At 39.8% G+C, this 15,041-nt stretch overlaps 1 protein-coding gene across 1 annotated transcript; it reads left to right on the top strand.

Annotated features, from left to right (window-relative positions):
• The first annotated feature begins 24 nt into the window (after positions 1 to 24).
• On the top strand, positions 25 to 14,713 carry CMPK1 (cytidine/uridine monophosphate kinase 1). Its single transcript, XM_072867020.1, has 6 exons — positions 25 to 293; positions 8,903 to 9,049; positions 9,939 to 10,091; positions 11,623 to 11,699; positions 11,780 to 11,876; positions 12,328 to 14,713. The coding sequence occupies exons 1-6, from the start codon at positions 219 to 221 to the stop codon at positions 12,367 to 12,369; spliced, it is 591 nt and encodes a 196-aa protein (XP_072723121.1). The 5' UTR covers positions 25 to 218; the 3' UTR covers positions 12,370 to 14,713.
• Positions 14,714 to 15,041: the final 328 nt, after the last annotated feature.

The raw sequence follows: 15,041 nt of genomic DNA, 5'->3' as shown, positions 1-15,041 counted from the left end.
CCCGCCCCTCCCGGTCGGCGCGCGCCGCCGGGGACCCGGAAGCACTTTCCCTCGGCGGGGACAGCTCAGCAGCGGGTGCGCGGCGGCGGCTCTGCCTCAGCCCCATCCCCAGCCCTGGCCTCGGTGCCCGCCGCTCCCCGCTCGCTCCACGGCCGCCCCCTGGCCGCCGCCCCGCCGCCGCTGTCCTGCTGCTGCTCCGCCGCCGCCTCCTTCTCCTCATGAAGCCCGTCGTCGTCTTCGTCCTCGGCGGGCCCGGGGCGGGCAAGGGGACGCAGTGCGCTCGCATCGTGGAGGTGAGGGCAGTGGTCCTGCCGCCGGGCAATGGTGGTGGTGGTGGGGGGGGGTGTACGGGACTACGCGTCCCGGCGTGCCGCGGGGCTCCGGCTGCGGGGGAGTCTGCGGGCGCGGCGGCGGGGCACGCTGGGAGTTGTAGGCCACCCTCGGAGGGGTCCGTGCCTCTCCAGGGGCTGGTCGCTTGGGGAAATGTGTCCGACTTCGCCCGGCGGCGGGCCCCGCATCTCCCTTGTGGTCTGGGCTCTTGTCTAGCCTCGGTGGAGGCGGTAAAATAAAAATAACTGACCCACATCTTCCCGTTAACCGGTGAAGGGATGGGGGCAGCCCCCACTCCGGCCCCTCAGCTCACCTTCCAGCCCCTGTCAGGCGGCCCAGCCAGGGCCCGGCCTTTTTCCTTCTCCTGCCTTTTCTTCCCTCGGCCGCCCGGGATCCCACCCCACCGGTGTGTCTGCCTGCACTGTCACCCACCCTGGGCAGTGGGACCAGGGCTTGGAGGCCGCCCCAGCCTGGCATTAACGGCAGTGGTTCAGGCAGGAGCACTGGTTGCCCACTGCGCCTTGGTAGAGGGGCATGACCATGGCCCTGGAGAAGTGCCTGGGTGGTGACACGTTGTCAGGCTGGTCTTTCAGGCCAGTCTTGCAGCCCGGCCAGAGTGGGTGGCTCTGTACACGTCTGCGTAGCCACGTAGGTGACTGCGGGGCTGCCACCTGCACGCCTCGGGTTGCCAGTTTTGTGGCCTGGGAGTGGAGGTGAGATGGTTTACAGTGGTTGGGAATACATTGACTTCAAATGTGTGGGATCAAGGTCCATGTCTTCTGAAGCCTGTCCCATAATCGTAAGAGCTGGTACAGTAGACATTGCAGGGTGTTGGCTTGCTGACCTGGTGCCATCTCTCTAAGTTGTGAAAGTAAAATGTTAAAAATAGAACAAGAATTTTGTCCTATGACAGAATATGATAGAGGTCAAAAGATGTCCTGACCCCATAGATGGTTAATCTTGCTCTCTCTTTTTCAAAGAGCCTAAAACTGACAGGATAGGTTGAGAAGACTTTCTGCTATATTTTTCACTTTTTCAGTTTTCCAAATACATTTTTACAGCCATTTGAGATAGAACAAGTATCTAAGAATGAATGGTGAATGCTACATGGCGTAGTACTGTCCTTTTAAAAACCAAAAACCACAGGGATAATTGCATTGTATTCAGGTGGATAATTACAGAAGTAGTTAAGGCTGAATGCTTCCAAACATGTGTGTATGTTGGATTTGAAGCAGCTCTTTTTTCTTTCATTTTTTTTTTTTCTGAGCAGTTATATATATTTTTCTTCTTGAAAGCCATGTAGGATCAAAGTTTATCCATACCCGCACTGAAAGAAATTACTAAGAACTGTAGCAATGCCCATGTTTCTGAAATTATTGGTGGAAAAAAAATTTGCAACTCCTGGCACAGGCACATTTTGTGTGTCGTCTATTCTGGTGATGCCCTGGCAGTGCTGTTACAGTTTATCCACGCTGCCATTATATCCCAGTCCTCAGTGTTGTATAATGAAGTTAGGCGAATTTGGTCCAGACTGAAAAATGCCATTATGACTTTAGTTCTGAAGGATTTTAACCTCAAATTACAGACTCTCATTCAAACCGGCTTATTCATGAAATTAAATTGTGGGATGAAAGGTTCGTAGTACTCATAAAGGCTTTTTGGTAAGGTCAAATTCTGCCCCTGGCACATAGCAAACAAATGAGCTTAAACGGTAGGGGAATCTTGTAGGCTGTCATCAATGGCTTTCACCAAACCATTAATGTAGCCTCAGGGCTGAAGTGCCTTGTGTGGCCCCTGGCCTATGTTTAGAAATATAAATGCCTTTGGCTTGATAGGCTAATATAATTGGATAAAGACCACTTTATTAGGAGGAGTTCAAATGAGTCATTGCTACTCAAATTGTATTTGCAGCTAAACATGGAAGAAGGAAGTTGACTTTGCTTGTACTGTATTTATTTTCTTTCTAAGCCTGGAAAGGGACGTCCAAATACTAATAAATGTAAATTTGCTTTAATTCTGCTAATCTTGTTCGCTGCATGGGAAGAAGTTAATGGAAGTCAGTGGGCTGACAGTAGAAAGCACTCAGACCTGCTGACTGCAATGGACAGTCTTCCTGCTCGTTTGGACACCTCTACAGGAGCCACTGGCTAAACTTTGAGGGAGAGAGGGTCTGAGGTAGTTGAAGGGAGAGTTGGACTGATGCGAGCCTGCTGTAAAACTTTAGAAAAAGGGGACATGAACAGGGCAGCGTGGATGAAATGCAGCAGAGGTACTGGAGAGCATTACTTTTTTTAAGCACACATCCTTGGCCTGGCCCCTGGCAGCCCCCCAGAGAGCCCTGGTGCAGACAGTTGAATAGCCTGTATGCAGTCAATGCTGCCTTTAGGTTAAAGGTGTATTTTTTTTTCAGATTTTAAACCCTGTTGGCAGCTTGCCACAGAGAAAAGGGGCTGTAGCTGAGTAATAATAAACCTCATTCATCCTTGTTGTAAATGGACTGAATAATATTACTTTACATTTGGAATGAATCTGACCCAGTATCTTGCTGTAAATCTGAAGTTTGTGCTGAACAAAAAGTCAGTAAGAGCTATAAATATTTCTTGGTTGCTATTCATACTAGAGATTTGGGACAGAGCACATCACATGTGGGAGAAGTCTCACCTTGCTGAGATGAGATCTTGTATGATTTTAGCATTAAATGATTTTATTAACAAACCAAGGGTAGCTGTGTTTTGTAGGTTAAAGGGAGTATTACGTACTACCTGGGAACAATTTCTCAAATAAATGTTGTAATTGTTTTGCTGACTGTGCTTTACATTCCCAGAAAAGGGAGATGGCTATCACATGTTGTAGGTAAAATACATATTTTTTGAGTACTAGCCTAAAGCATAACTGCTCAATATGTGTGTGCTCAAGTCCCTCATTCTGGAGAAGGCATGTATTCATGCCAAATTTGGACCAAAATGTAGAAATTATTTGAGGCACGAAGACACAATAACAAGCGGAAATGGGTATTGACACAGTGTATGAAAGGGAACAGCAGGTAAGTGATGAGGTTTCTTTATCTTTGCAGATAAGGATGGAGGAGACAGCTGAACCAGGCTGGTTTTCTCCGATACAGAGGGAAGACTCATGTATGTTCCACAGACTGACAGAATTGTCACTGAAATGCAAATGCAGCAGAACTGCTGCTCTGGACCAGTTCCTCCTATTTAGGAAGGGTGAAGCAGAATTCCCTCAAGTTCTTATCCTCTCCCTTCCAGCTCTGCAGATTAACTCCTGAAACCTTCCTCAGCTCAGTTAGGTGGAGCTTGCCATCATTTGGCACTGTTGCATAGCTGTCGTGAGAGGCAGCATATTTGACCAGGTAGTTGAATTATGTCATTTGAATGCAGGTTCCTGCAATAACCTTCATGCTTTCCACAGTGTTTGTATCTTCTGTGACTGTGAGATTATTATGTGTGTGTAGGGCAAAATGAATGTGTTTTATTGCTGACTTCTGAACTTTGCTTATAAACTGGTTATAGTAAAGTCAAGGAAGAAAATGTGTTCTTCAAATCTGCACAAAATATGCTTTCATGTATGTAAATAAATTTTAAATCCTTATAACCTTTGCCTAAAATGCAAAGCTCTTTGGTTGATGAGAAGAATAATAACTAAATTACTTGGTTTTATTCCAAGCAAGATTTGAGTTGTATTTTTGTTTGCTTGTTTTGGCAAGGTGATTCTGTAGGGATTTGGGGTAGGCAAGACATCCCTCTCTGTGTACCTAAACTATAATTCACCTCCACCACCGCCCTATCCTGTAGCTAAATCTAAAATTAATTCCACAAGGTGGGATGCTGAGCCTTCTCCTTATATAAGAGCATAAGTTAATATCAAAATGGAAAAAGGTGTTAAATTGCTTTGGGAGATATGATAAAGAGATTTGCTAGGGTGAAGAAAACAATGCAAGGAAGAGCTCATTGTATCAGAAACACTCCCCTGAAAGTAGCAGTGGATTTAGGTTTTGCTGTCATGTGTTAATTGTCTTCTGGAAGTCCGTTAAGAGACAGTGTTAACTTCCTTGAAATAAAAATGTTTTTAAAATAGTTTGCTTTAAACTCAAGTTCTGAAATCTCTTTCAAGAGTGCCAAGTATTAGTATTCTATTTAGCCTTAAGTTCTCATAGTTGTTTTTTGGAATATAAGTTTATATTTCTGAACTTTGGAGCTTTTTTTAAAACATGGTGAGTGATCGTTTAAATCTACCCCCTGAAGATTTATCCCTATATACTTCCATTTTGCAGAACACTGGGCATTGAATTTTGGACTTTTCCAAGCATACTGGGTGCCTTTTATTGAGCTCAGCATTCCTGAAGCACTGGGGTGCTCTGTTTGCCCCCCGCCTTCCCTGGGGGCACTGTCAGGGGGATCTCCTTTGTGCGTTTTGTTTTGTTAATGTGTTTTTTTGTTTGTTTTTCCCCCCGCAGAGGCAAGAACATATTTCAAACTAAGAAAATGTCTTCAATTTTTTTTTTTAATAAGCAGACAGAAGGTCTATTACTGCATTATAGTTTATACCCCAAAATTTTAATTCCATGTGCTAGTTGCTAATAGGACAAACAAAAGCTTTTTAGGTAAAAAAAATACGAAGGCTGCAGGCTTTGCACAGTTCTATTTTTATTTTACCTAGTTCTTGAATGGTGTACGGAGCAAATTTTGGTTGTTTATTAAGGTTGCCCAAGATATGACAGGTCAGAACTAGGGCAATAAAAGTTTGTATTTTATTTGTTTAAATCTTAAGCCCTGTAACTTTCATTTTCAGAGTAACAATGATAAGCCAAGATAGGAGTCAAGGTCAAAGCAGTGATTTGTGTTTTTCTTGCTTTTTCTTGGCTTCTGCTCACTTAAGGAAGTCTCAAGCTGTGTGTTTAGTGGAGAGATGTGTTGCTGGACCACACAGGGCTGGATCAGAAATAAACCTTGTGCCCCTCGAAAGCTGGCTGCATAAGGAGTCCCCAGCAGCAGCTGCTGCACACCGCTGATCCTTTCTTACTGCCTGGAGAAGATTGCTAGGGCAGACTCCGCCTTATTCAAGTCTACCACAGAATGACTCATGTATTTTCAGTTGTATTCCTCTATTTATTGTGTTTACTGAAAACAAAGCATGTTCTGTCTGCGGAGTGGAAGTTGCAAATCCTGGCTGACAGAGGAAAGCTAGAAGTGGCTATAGGAGGGGGCTATAGGAAGGGCATCCCAGGGAGGCTGCAGTCTCGGGTTGTAATTTGGAGATGTGGAACATACGCCTTGCACACCCGTTTGCCCTGCTGAATGGGGACTGGTTTACCAGGCCACTGTGAGACAAACAAGCGAGCAATGTTTTGCTCTGCTCTACACAGTACTGCTAAGTGCTGTTCTGAGTAACACCTCCACGGTGGGATTGATGGAAACTTGAGCTTGCCTTTCCACATCACTGGGATTTCTTTTTTTTTTTTTTAAAGCACAGGTCTACAGTGGTGCTAAAGACAGATGATTTTTATCTTTTTCATTCACAGTTAATTTTTGTAAGAGATTTGGAGTATGGTTCTCCAGATATAAAAATAGTTTTAAAAATAATGAGAACTTGTGTAATAGCAACTTACTGATTTAGTCTTTTTTTTTTATTCTTACGGAACAGCACGCCAGTCCGCTAGCATAGCAGAAAACATTATCTCTGAAAAAAGTTTTAGGATAGTTAATTCTATATTTTCTTTTTTCTTCTCTGTAACCTAAAAACCTGTCCAAGTTTTAGGTTCTTGGCATCCAAGTATTAGGAAAATGTTTTTAACCTAGTTTCTATTTCAAGTCTTCCTTTCAGTCTGACATTATGAATCTAGCATATATGCATCCTTCAAGAACTGGAGAAACTGCTTTTTCATTGTTTGGCAGCCACAGTCCTGCTCCCTTTCTGATTTCAGAGGAGAAGAATTAGGCAATAGTTGTGACAAGTCATGTTCTGGGGATTGCATCAAGATGTACTTGGCACTGCTGGAAAGTCATGCTGGCACAATGCAAACCTTGGCGAGATGCACGAATGTTTTGCCCTGGTTTTTGTGCAGTTACATCACAGTCTCTTTTGCGAGCTCTTGGGGATGCGACCATTTTCTCCAATTCAGGATGCTTGCTGAGGGTTTATCTCGCCTAAGATGAAAGAAAACTTTGTGCCCTGTACGCATTAATTAAAACTGGCAAGAGCAGCGTGAGCACTGCTTCTCTGAAGCCTTCTGTGTATGGAGCAGCAGCCAAGCATTTCTCTGTGCTTGTTTGCATTGTTTAAACCGACATGTTTTCTTTGGCTCTTGACTCAGTACAGTTAACAAATAAGTGTTTTGCCCCTGAAGGAGAGGTTTGTTTTTCTTATTGCCTGTTTAATCCATTCTGAAGGTTACTCTAGAATACAATTTACTATTACCTAAAACATGTCTATTTATACAACAGCACTTTAAAACACTTCTATCTTTTACTTTCCTGTTCAGCCGTTAAAAACTATTTTGGTTTGCTGTTGCAAAAGAGAGAATTCCAAAAATTGTCTGACTCAATTTTGTTTTCATGCATGAAAAGGGAAATGCCAAGGAAAATTAAATGGTTTGGTAATCCTCTAAAACCAAAGGGATTATATTTTCCTCCTTTTTTCTCATTTGTAGAAACTTGATGTTAAAAATATCATCATTCTTTAACTCTAGCAAGAAGAACTACATGTTAATTTAGGGTTCAGCAGAGTAAGGTTTCTTGCTTGTAAGGAAAGATTTATTCTAGTTTATGGCTTCTGTAGTTCATAGTTAATATTTAGATTTGCAATTAAATAGGCATATCCAAATGCAATACACATTAAAGCAGGAGTACAGTGAGCTTATAGAAGATGTCTGTGGAGCTTTTTCTTCACAGTTATTTAGAGCAAAATCTTGCTTCCTTTTTTTTGCCAGCTGTGTAGAGTTTTGGAGATTTAGGTAATTATATCCCTTCTTAAATTATGACTATGGCAGAACTAACTTTCCACGCTTTTGTGGGTGAAATTGGAAAGCAACTGAAATGTTTTTAAAGTCACTTAGTGGGTTGTGTAATATTTCTGTTGTACTTAGTCCAGTAGCCAAGTTTTTAAATCCCAAGTTCACAGCCTTAAAAAGTGTGTAGTCACATTATTATGCTGTTCAGGCACCTTTGTTGAAATTTGCTTTGGATGTTGCTGCAGCCAAGCTGATAACCCTGAAGTTTTTTGCTGCTGCTTTTGTTTTGTGTAAGAAACTTTAGGATGAGTATGTATAGGTGTACTCTGTTTTGGATGTATAGCTAGCTTAAGTAATCACCAAGGAGATGTCTTTATTGCCTGCTTTTATGGACTATATTTGGTCAAGAAGCATAGTACACTTAGTTAGTTTTCTTGTGGTGTTAAATGAGCTGAGAAAATGATTGTTTTGTGCTCTGAAATTTCCTTTATAACAATGCATTTCTCTTTGGTAAGAGGGCATTTGTATGTTTGCACTAGGTGTCTATTTGTGATGGTAAATGCCTGAGAAATTCAAGTGCAATAAATACTTCTCATTGGTATTTTGCATTGGCAACTTTTTTTAGATGTAGTTTGAGGTGAAAGAAGAGAGTAATGGTGTTTGCTGTGTTCCTGCATCCTGGTATCAAATTGATAGATTTAGACCTGATCTCTCTGCTCTCTTTCTGTTTACTGTACATGGCGTGACATAGGGTGGCACCAGTGTAGCTGTTTACCTTCATCTGCCACATCATCGTTACGAGAAGGCACTAGCTTCCCCCAAGGGCTGCCCTCTGAGTTTGTCACGTTCATCCCAGGGAAGGAGGTAGCAGGGGCAGGCAGGCAGGGCTGGGTTTGGAGGAGTGCATGTTTGCGTAGCTGCGGTGTTAGATGCAGAGTTATAAGTGATTTGACCAAGGCAGAGGAGGAAGTTGGTGCCAGAACCACAATGGGAGCGTAAAGATTTCTGACTCGTGCTGTGCTTGAAACATTCCTCCAGCTCCAAAGGACCTGGAATCACCTCATGTGCTTCTCTTTAAGTAGGTAATTAGATAAAATTACAAACCTATTGCATAAATACAGCAAGAAAAGGCACTATCTCAACTTTTTCACTTTGTAAATGAAGACTTGACCCAGTAACTGATAACCACTGAGAATTTTTAAGTCGTTGAACTATTAGGATGGGGTATAGCTTGTATGTAATTTGCTGATTGTTAAATGTCTCATTGCACAGTGTAACATTTCAGGAAGCACCTTGGGGACTTTGAGACAGTCTTGTTTCCAAACATGACAACATTACCTTTGAAAACAGTACACGAATGCCTGACCAAAGCCTTGTTGAGCAGTTTACCCAAGAATTTCTCTACTGCTGTGCTTTCTGTGCATACAGGGTATGCTGTATTGTCAGATTACACACTGAAGACGGAATAGATCCGTCACTAGCAAGAGGCTATTCCCTGTATTTTTCTCTTGTAATGCAAAGATAAATGTGGGTGACACTGTTGACTGGTTAACTGTGCATGTATACTAATTCAAGGGACTCTATACCTGTTTGTTTTGCACGTTTCAGAAATACGGCTACACGCACCTTTCTGCTGGTGACCTCCTTCGAGATGAACGAAAAAGGCCAGGCTCACAGTATGGAGAACTCATTGAGAACTACATTAAGGAGGGGGAGATTGTACCGGTTGAAATAACAATCAGCTTGCTGAAGAGGGTAAGGAAAGGGCTATTTCCTTGCTGGTTTACTCTTGCAGACTAAACAACAAAGCAGTGGCTGTATTCTGGAAGAATTGCCTTTCCTCCAGTGTGAGTAGTATGAAATGGCAGACACATAGGTGCGTATCACATACTGGGCTTCTCTTAGCAGTTACTCATGTTTCTTTCTGGCTGGGTGGAGGGCAGTAGGTGATGGCCTCTGATACCTGGGGATCTGTGAGAATGGATTATTTTTATTTTATTTTTTTAGTAGCTCTAGGGAAATCAGTGAAACTCTGTATTTCTTATTTCCCTTAAATAGCTTTTGGACTTCTTGGTCAGCTCAGTCATATTTGACTGGAGGGTAGAGGCCTTAAAGGTACGAAGTTTCTGTAAGTTTTATCAAAATAGATATCCACGTGAAGGAGAGGAGCACCTGCTAATGTTCCTGTGGAAGGAAAAGCTCCAGCCTTTATCCTTACTAGATGTCCAGGAAAACAACTGGAGTATCTCCTTTGAGACAGAAAAGGCTTCTGTTGCTTGTGGCACTGAATTTGTCTGGAGTTTTTCCATTAGAATTAACTCTAGATCAGGGATGTTTTGGCATCTTATTGTGTAACAGCACTTTCCAGTATCTTGTAGAAAATCAACTTTAAAGCTGGGATTGTGTGTTATGAGATTTTGAGCTTTATGAAATAGTAAATTCAGTTTGAAAGAAGGCTATGTTGGTGCATCAGTGAATTAGTTAGCGTGCATTGACAGTGAAACAAAAATACATTTTGTAAATCTGCAGTAATCCTAAAATAAATGCTTCTCAACTTACCATGTCAACATTTTGGGGGTAATTTCTTAAGTAGATAAATGGTTGTATGTGCAGGAGATCATGAATTGAATTTCTCTTTTATCAGGCTATGGATCAAACAATGGCTGCCAATTCCCAGAAGAACAAGTTCTTGATTGATGGATTTCCCAGGAATGAAGATAATCTTCAAGGCTGGAATAAGACTATGGATGGAAAGGCAGATGTTTCTTTTGTTCTCTTTTTTGATTGTGACAATGAGGTAATGAAGTGTGTTATTCTGTAGCTTCCTTTCTTGCTATATTGTGAGAATCAGTCAAGAAGAACAATAAAACTCTGTCAGGTGGTGAGTGAACTACCGTAAGAGTAGAAGGAAAACTTGGTCTGTGAGTTTCAGGGATTTTTTGGCGATGTGTTTTTGCAGATGAAAAACTGCATGTTTTTGAAATAGCAGGCAGCTAATTGCACTTGGTATAATCATGTGCGAATAAATTATATTGAAGTACTTCAGGCAATTGCATTCTTAAGGAAAATTTATAAAAACTTTAAATACATTATACAAAATTATTTGGTTAATTTTCAGAAAACATTACTCTGTTTACTCTTAGTAACTGTTGTTTAGTCCAAAATGAACTTGATAGCAGTCTGCTTTAATTCTAAAGTGCTGGCAGCAGCAGTCTTTATTTTCATAGTTATGAGCTGTGCTATAGGATAGCCAGTAATCAACATTTTATTCAGCAAGTTATTAGATTACAAGGGCATTTTGACAGTGATACATTATATTCATTTAACAAGTGCCATGATATGCTGTCTTTTTAATATGTCAGTGCCCTTGAAGCATAAAAACTGCTATGAGAATCCCAGCACCTGAAGTTGAGTTTCTTCCTTTTACTCTTTTTCCTGATTTCCTGAGAAGTTTTGTTACTTTTTCTTTCACTTAATTGCAATTATTTTTTAATCTCAAAGAACAAGTGAGGGATTATTTTTTTCTATTTAAAAACTTAAATAAGATTAAATGATTTTTTTCACTTGGTGGGGTGTTAATTTGGGGGTTCTAATGTTTTTTACTAGATCTAAAAATAGACAACGATGCCTACGTGATCTTCTGGATGTTTTTTTACTATGGGTGTACTTTGTAGGAAAAAAATAATTTTTAACTATTGTCCTCTTGCACGAGTAGGATAAATGTGTTCATGAAGTGTACATGTGTCAGCATTGCTTACTTAACTTTATGTTTCAAAACGTAGTTCCTTGGGCAGCTTTTAACTATAGTTAGTTCTTCAGTCTTTATTTAGATTTTGATTTTTACGTCTTTGTTATAGCAATGTCAAGTAAGAACATTTTAACTTACAATAACTTAGTATGTAGCCTTACAAAATTCTTGGGAGAACATACAGTGACTTTCTTTCAGTGCAGGCATATATTAGTAGTCTAACGTGACATGCTGCTTTTCAGAAAGTCTGAACACATCCTTGAAAATCAGGTAATTTTCTTCTTTAAATGGCTCAAGTTGGAGACCCAGTCGAACCACAGAGCCTGATGTTGCTTTTACTTCCACTGACCCCAATCCCATTTTAAGAGCCCCCATTTTAATAAACTGATGAAGTGTAAAGCTATCATCCTCTTTCTCTGGAAGAATGTAACTTTCCATGTGAATTCTGGTTACATCCACCAGATCTGGACAGTATTTTTTGTCAGGCCTATTTAGATTTTCAGGATTTTTGTTTTGTTCCGGCTTGCAAGATAGCACCTTGTGTTCTTGGTTATGATCATCCTTTTGATGTTTTTTGTAGATATGTATTGGCCGCTGTCTTGAAAGAGGAAAAAGCAGTGGTAGGAGTGATGATAATCGGGAGAGTCTGGAAAAGAGGTACTATCTTCAAAACTTTTCAGTTCCCTTCTGTTTATATTTTACTATGTAATGCTTTTTTCCCCTGTGCTTTCTCCTAGAATTCATACATATCTGCAGTCTACTAAGCCTATAATAGATTTGTATGAGAGAATGGGGAAAGTCAGAAAAGTGGATGCCTCTAAATCTGTTGATGAAGTAAGTATATAAGCCAAAAAACCATGGGGATGACAGTGGCAGGATACATATTTTTGGCACTCTTCTAAGATGTGTGTGTGGTTAGTGTGCTAATTAAGCACTGATATGCATTACTGAGGGAGGTTGTGGAACTCTTATTTTTACTCTTGAAGAACTGATTAAGATATAAATAACTTTAAGAAATCAATTAGTTCTGCTTGAACATGAGCTGGACTAAACACATTTTCAGTGTTTCTGTGTTTAACAGTGTCTTGTCTTTTTCACTTTCATGAGCTTTTGCTTTTCTGAAATATGATGCCAATTTCACTATTAAAGAATTACTGTGAATGTTCTAAGGAAAAACCTATATATTTTTTTAAATACTGTCAATTATTGTGTGTGCTGGTTTAACTTGAAGTAACTGTTTGACTAACACTTCATAAAATTAATATTCTTCTCTCTCTCTTTTTAGGTTTTTGAAAAAGTTGTACAAATTTTTGACAAAGAAGGCTAATTCCCAGCTTGAAAGTTCATTTAAACTTGTGCTTGAATCTTGCTTGAATAGCTGCTACTGCAGTCCACTCTTTGTAATTGTTTTAAAAGATTTTTTTAATTGTTTTTCACATATCTAATGATGATTGGAAAAGCAGTTAATTACAAACGATCTGTTTTTTAAATAGGAAATCATTTCTTGTGGCTATAGTATACAAATTTCAGGATTCTCCATTAGTACAAGTTCAGTTACTCACATGGCAAAACCACAGTTAAAACATCTCTCTGAAAAGACTATTTATTCTGTCACAGTTCTGTGCCTGTCATGGGCAGCCCTTCTTATTCCTTATTGCCATACACCTATTTTTTTAAGGATCAACTAAACAGCAGCACTAAGCACTGAGGGGCCCGTGTGCCCTTGTTTGTTTTTCGGATGCTTGGACCAAATTTAGCAGATATCTTTTCAGAGTATAATTTTGTCACAACGTTCCCTGTTATCCCCAAACCTGAATTCTGTAAGTCAAGCTACAGTTAGTATGAGAACCTGTTTTAGCAGTTCTCACAGAACTATTTAATATGCTGTTCAGCAATAGACATACAAAGTACTTTATGGAAAGTGGTGCTTTCTTATGACTCTGGATGTAAACTGTCTTGTAAGTTCTTGAGTACCTGAATGACATGGCCCTGGGCTTTACCTTGTCTTCATTTGCAAAAGGTTAAGAGTATAATTTCAAAGTCAGGTCAGTATTTCCATACTCATTTATTTTAAATGATAGTTATATTCTTAATTACAGCATGGCCTTCACAAGATGGCAAAATTCTTAAATAGTGTACAATAAGCAAAATCTTCTAACAGTTCTGTCTTTTGTAACAAGTGGAAGGGATTTTCTGTATTATTATTATTATTGAAATACCGTGTTACTGAATGCTTTAAGGTTTGTTACCTGGGGAAATATTTTTATGGTTAAACTAGTGAATTTGTTTCCCTAAAATTGTATAATTTTAATGGCTGTTTGTTTGAAAATATTGTAAATTATTGCACTTTTATTATGGTGTGGTCAGCTGAGGGGAAGATACCTGCAGAAAAAAGTTCCATTCCTTTAAACAGATTGGGTCCTGCTTCATCACGTTCTCTTGAATTAGCCAAGTACAGTCAGCAGCAGTAGTTGGGATAAGCAGATAACTGGTTGAAACAAACTGGTTTAAATGTTTGCACAGATGTGGTGTAATTCTGCCTTTTGTTTAAAGTAACCTTTTCTCTCCCCTATATAATATGCATAGGTCTGTGGGGGCCCAACCATGCATTCCTTGCATGCCCTGAGCTTTCACTGAAGAAGGCTCCAGAAGGCTTGAAGATGAGTGTTTTAACTAATTTTAGTGATAGAGTGGTTCTTCCTACATTAACTGACACTGTAATTGGTTTGTGATTTGCTAATAGATGTTGCAAATTACAGGGAATTGCAATTTGGAAATCTTGGGGTTCGGCTTTTCTTTATTGATGACTTTCTCTATTTAGGAAAAGCTTTAAAATTAAGCCTAGCTTCTAATTAGAATCAGACGTGTTGGTCCTCATGCTGCAATCTGATCTGTGCAGGCAGATTTGTGTTTGCATGAATTCTCATCTCGCTGAGGTTCTTGAGGCTGCTGGACTGGGGAAGAGCTGGGTACAGAAACAAAGGGTAAACTACAGTATCTTTTCCAGTATGGTAGGAGTTCAAACAAAGGACTGAGCACAAATAGCTGTTTACTACTGCAGAATATATGGACCATGACTACTTTTGTGAGTGTGGGAGGCTAATGCTTTCGCTTTATGAATTTCCCCGTAAAAAAAAAAAAAAAGAAAAAAATCATGAAATTCAATTCTTATTGTATAAGTATGCTGACATAGGATAGGATCCAGCAAAACTGCATGTTTTGATATGAAGGTTAGAATCAGGGTTTTTCCAAAAAGACTTCAAACAGGATTCTTTAATCTAATTAGAGAGATTTAATTATCTTTTGTTTCTAAGTTACTGGTTTTTGCAAGTTCTGTTCAGAATAGAGTATCTGTTTTCTCTCATCATATACTTTTCTGTGTATTGAAGTGCTGAAACAAAGAAAAAAACCCTTTGGAGCAAGTTTTTAGGAAAAAATGTTTTGGCAATATTGAATTTGGAGTGGATTGTAATGTGTCTGTGCAAAGACTAGATTTTTTTTGTGTCATTTTATTTATTGAAGATGCCATTAAATGTGTTACCAATTCTTTCAAGTTGGTCTTATGATTGAAATAAAGATTAAAGGCAATATGCCAATGTGTTGTGTTCGTTTAGCAGCAAAACTGTACAAACAATTTGAGGAGATCCAATAAACTTTGTTCTGTGGCTTAATATGAGTGCTTGGCTTAGTTATCTGTCACAAGCGATATTTTTCATATATGTCTATATAAAGTGTGTATTTATTAGTGTTAGATGCCTTGCGTGGCTGCATACACCCAGGTGTGTGTATAAAAGTTCAGTTTTCACCATCAAAACTGAAGTCCTGAAGACTTTGTTAGGCACAGGATAAGATCAGGCAAGTGCTTGTGGAATTGGTACCTTTTCTTCATGGTATAGGTTTATCAAATTACTCTATTCATATAGTTGTGCAGTGATAATTCATTTGGCACATCTGTGAAAGAAAGGGGACTTGAAGTGGACTAGGAAACACAAACCTATT

The sequence above is a fragment of the Ciconia boyciana genome, chromosome 7 (assembly GCF_034638445.1).
Source record: "Ciconia boyciana chromosome 7, ASM3463844v1, whole genome shotgun sequence".
NCBI lineage: Eukaryota > Metazoa > Chordata > Aves > Ciconiiformes > Ciconiidae > Ciconia > Ciconia boyciana.
The sequence above is the reverse complement of the archived record's forward strand: the minus strand, read 5'-3'. Positions and strand labels throughout refer to the sequence as shown.

Coding starts and splice junctions, on each gene's coding strand:
- CMPK1 (XM_072867020.1), top strand. CDS start 219: ATGAAGCCCGTCGTCGTCTTCGTCCTCGGCGGGCCCGGGGCGGGCAAG. Junction 294..8,902: donor AGTGCGCTCGCATCGTGGAG/GTGAGGGCAGTG, acceptor TGCACGTTTCAG/AAATACGGCTACACGCACCT. Junction 11,877..12,327: donor CCTCTAAATCTGTTGATGAA/GTAAGTATATAA, acceptor CTCTCTTTTTAG/GTTTTTGAAAAAGTTGTACA.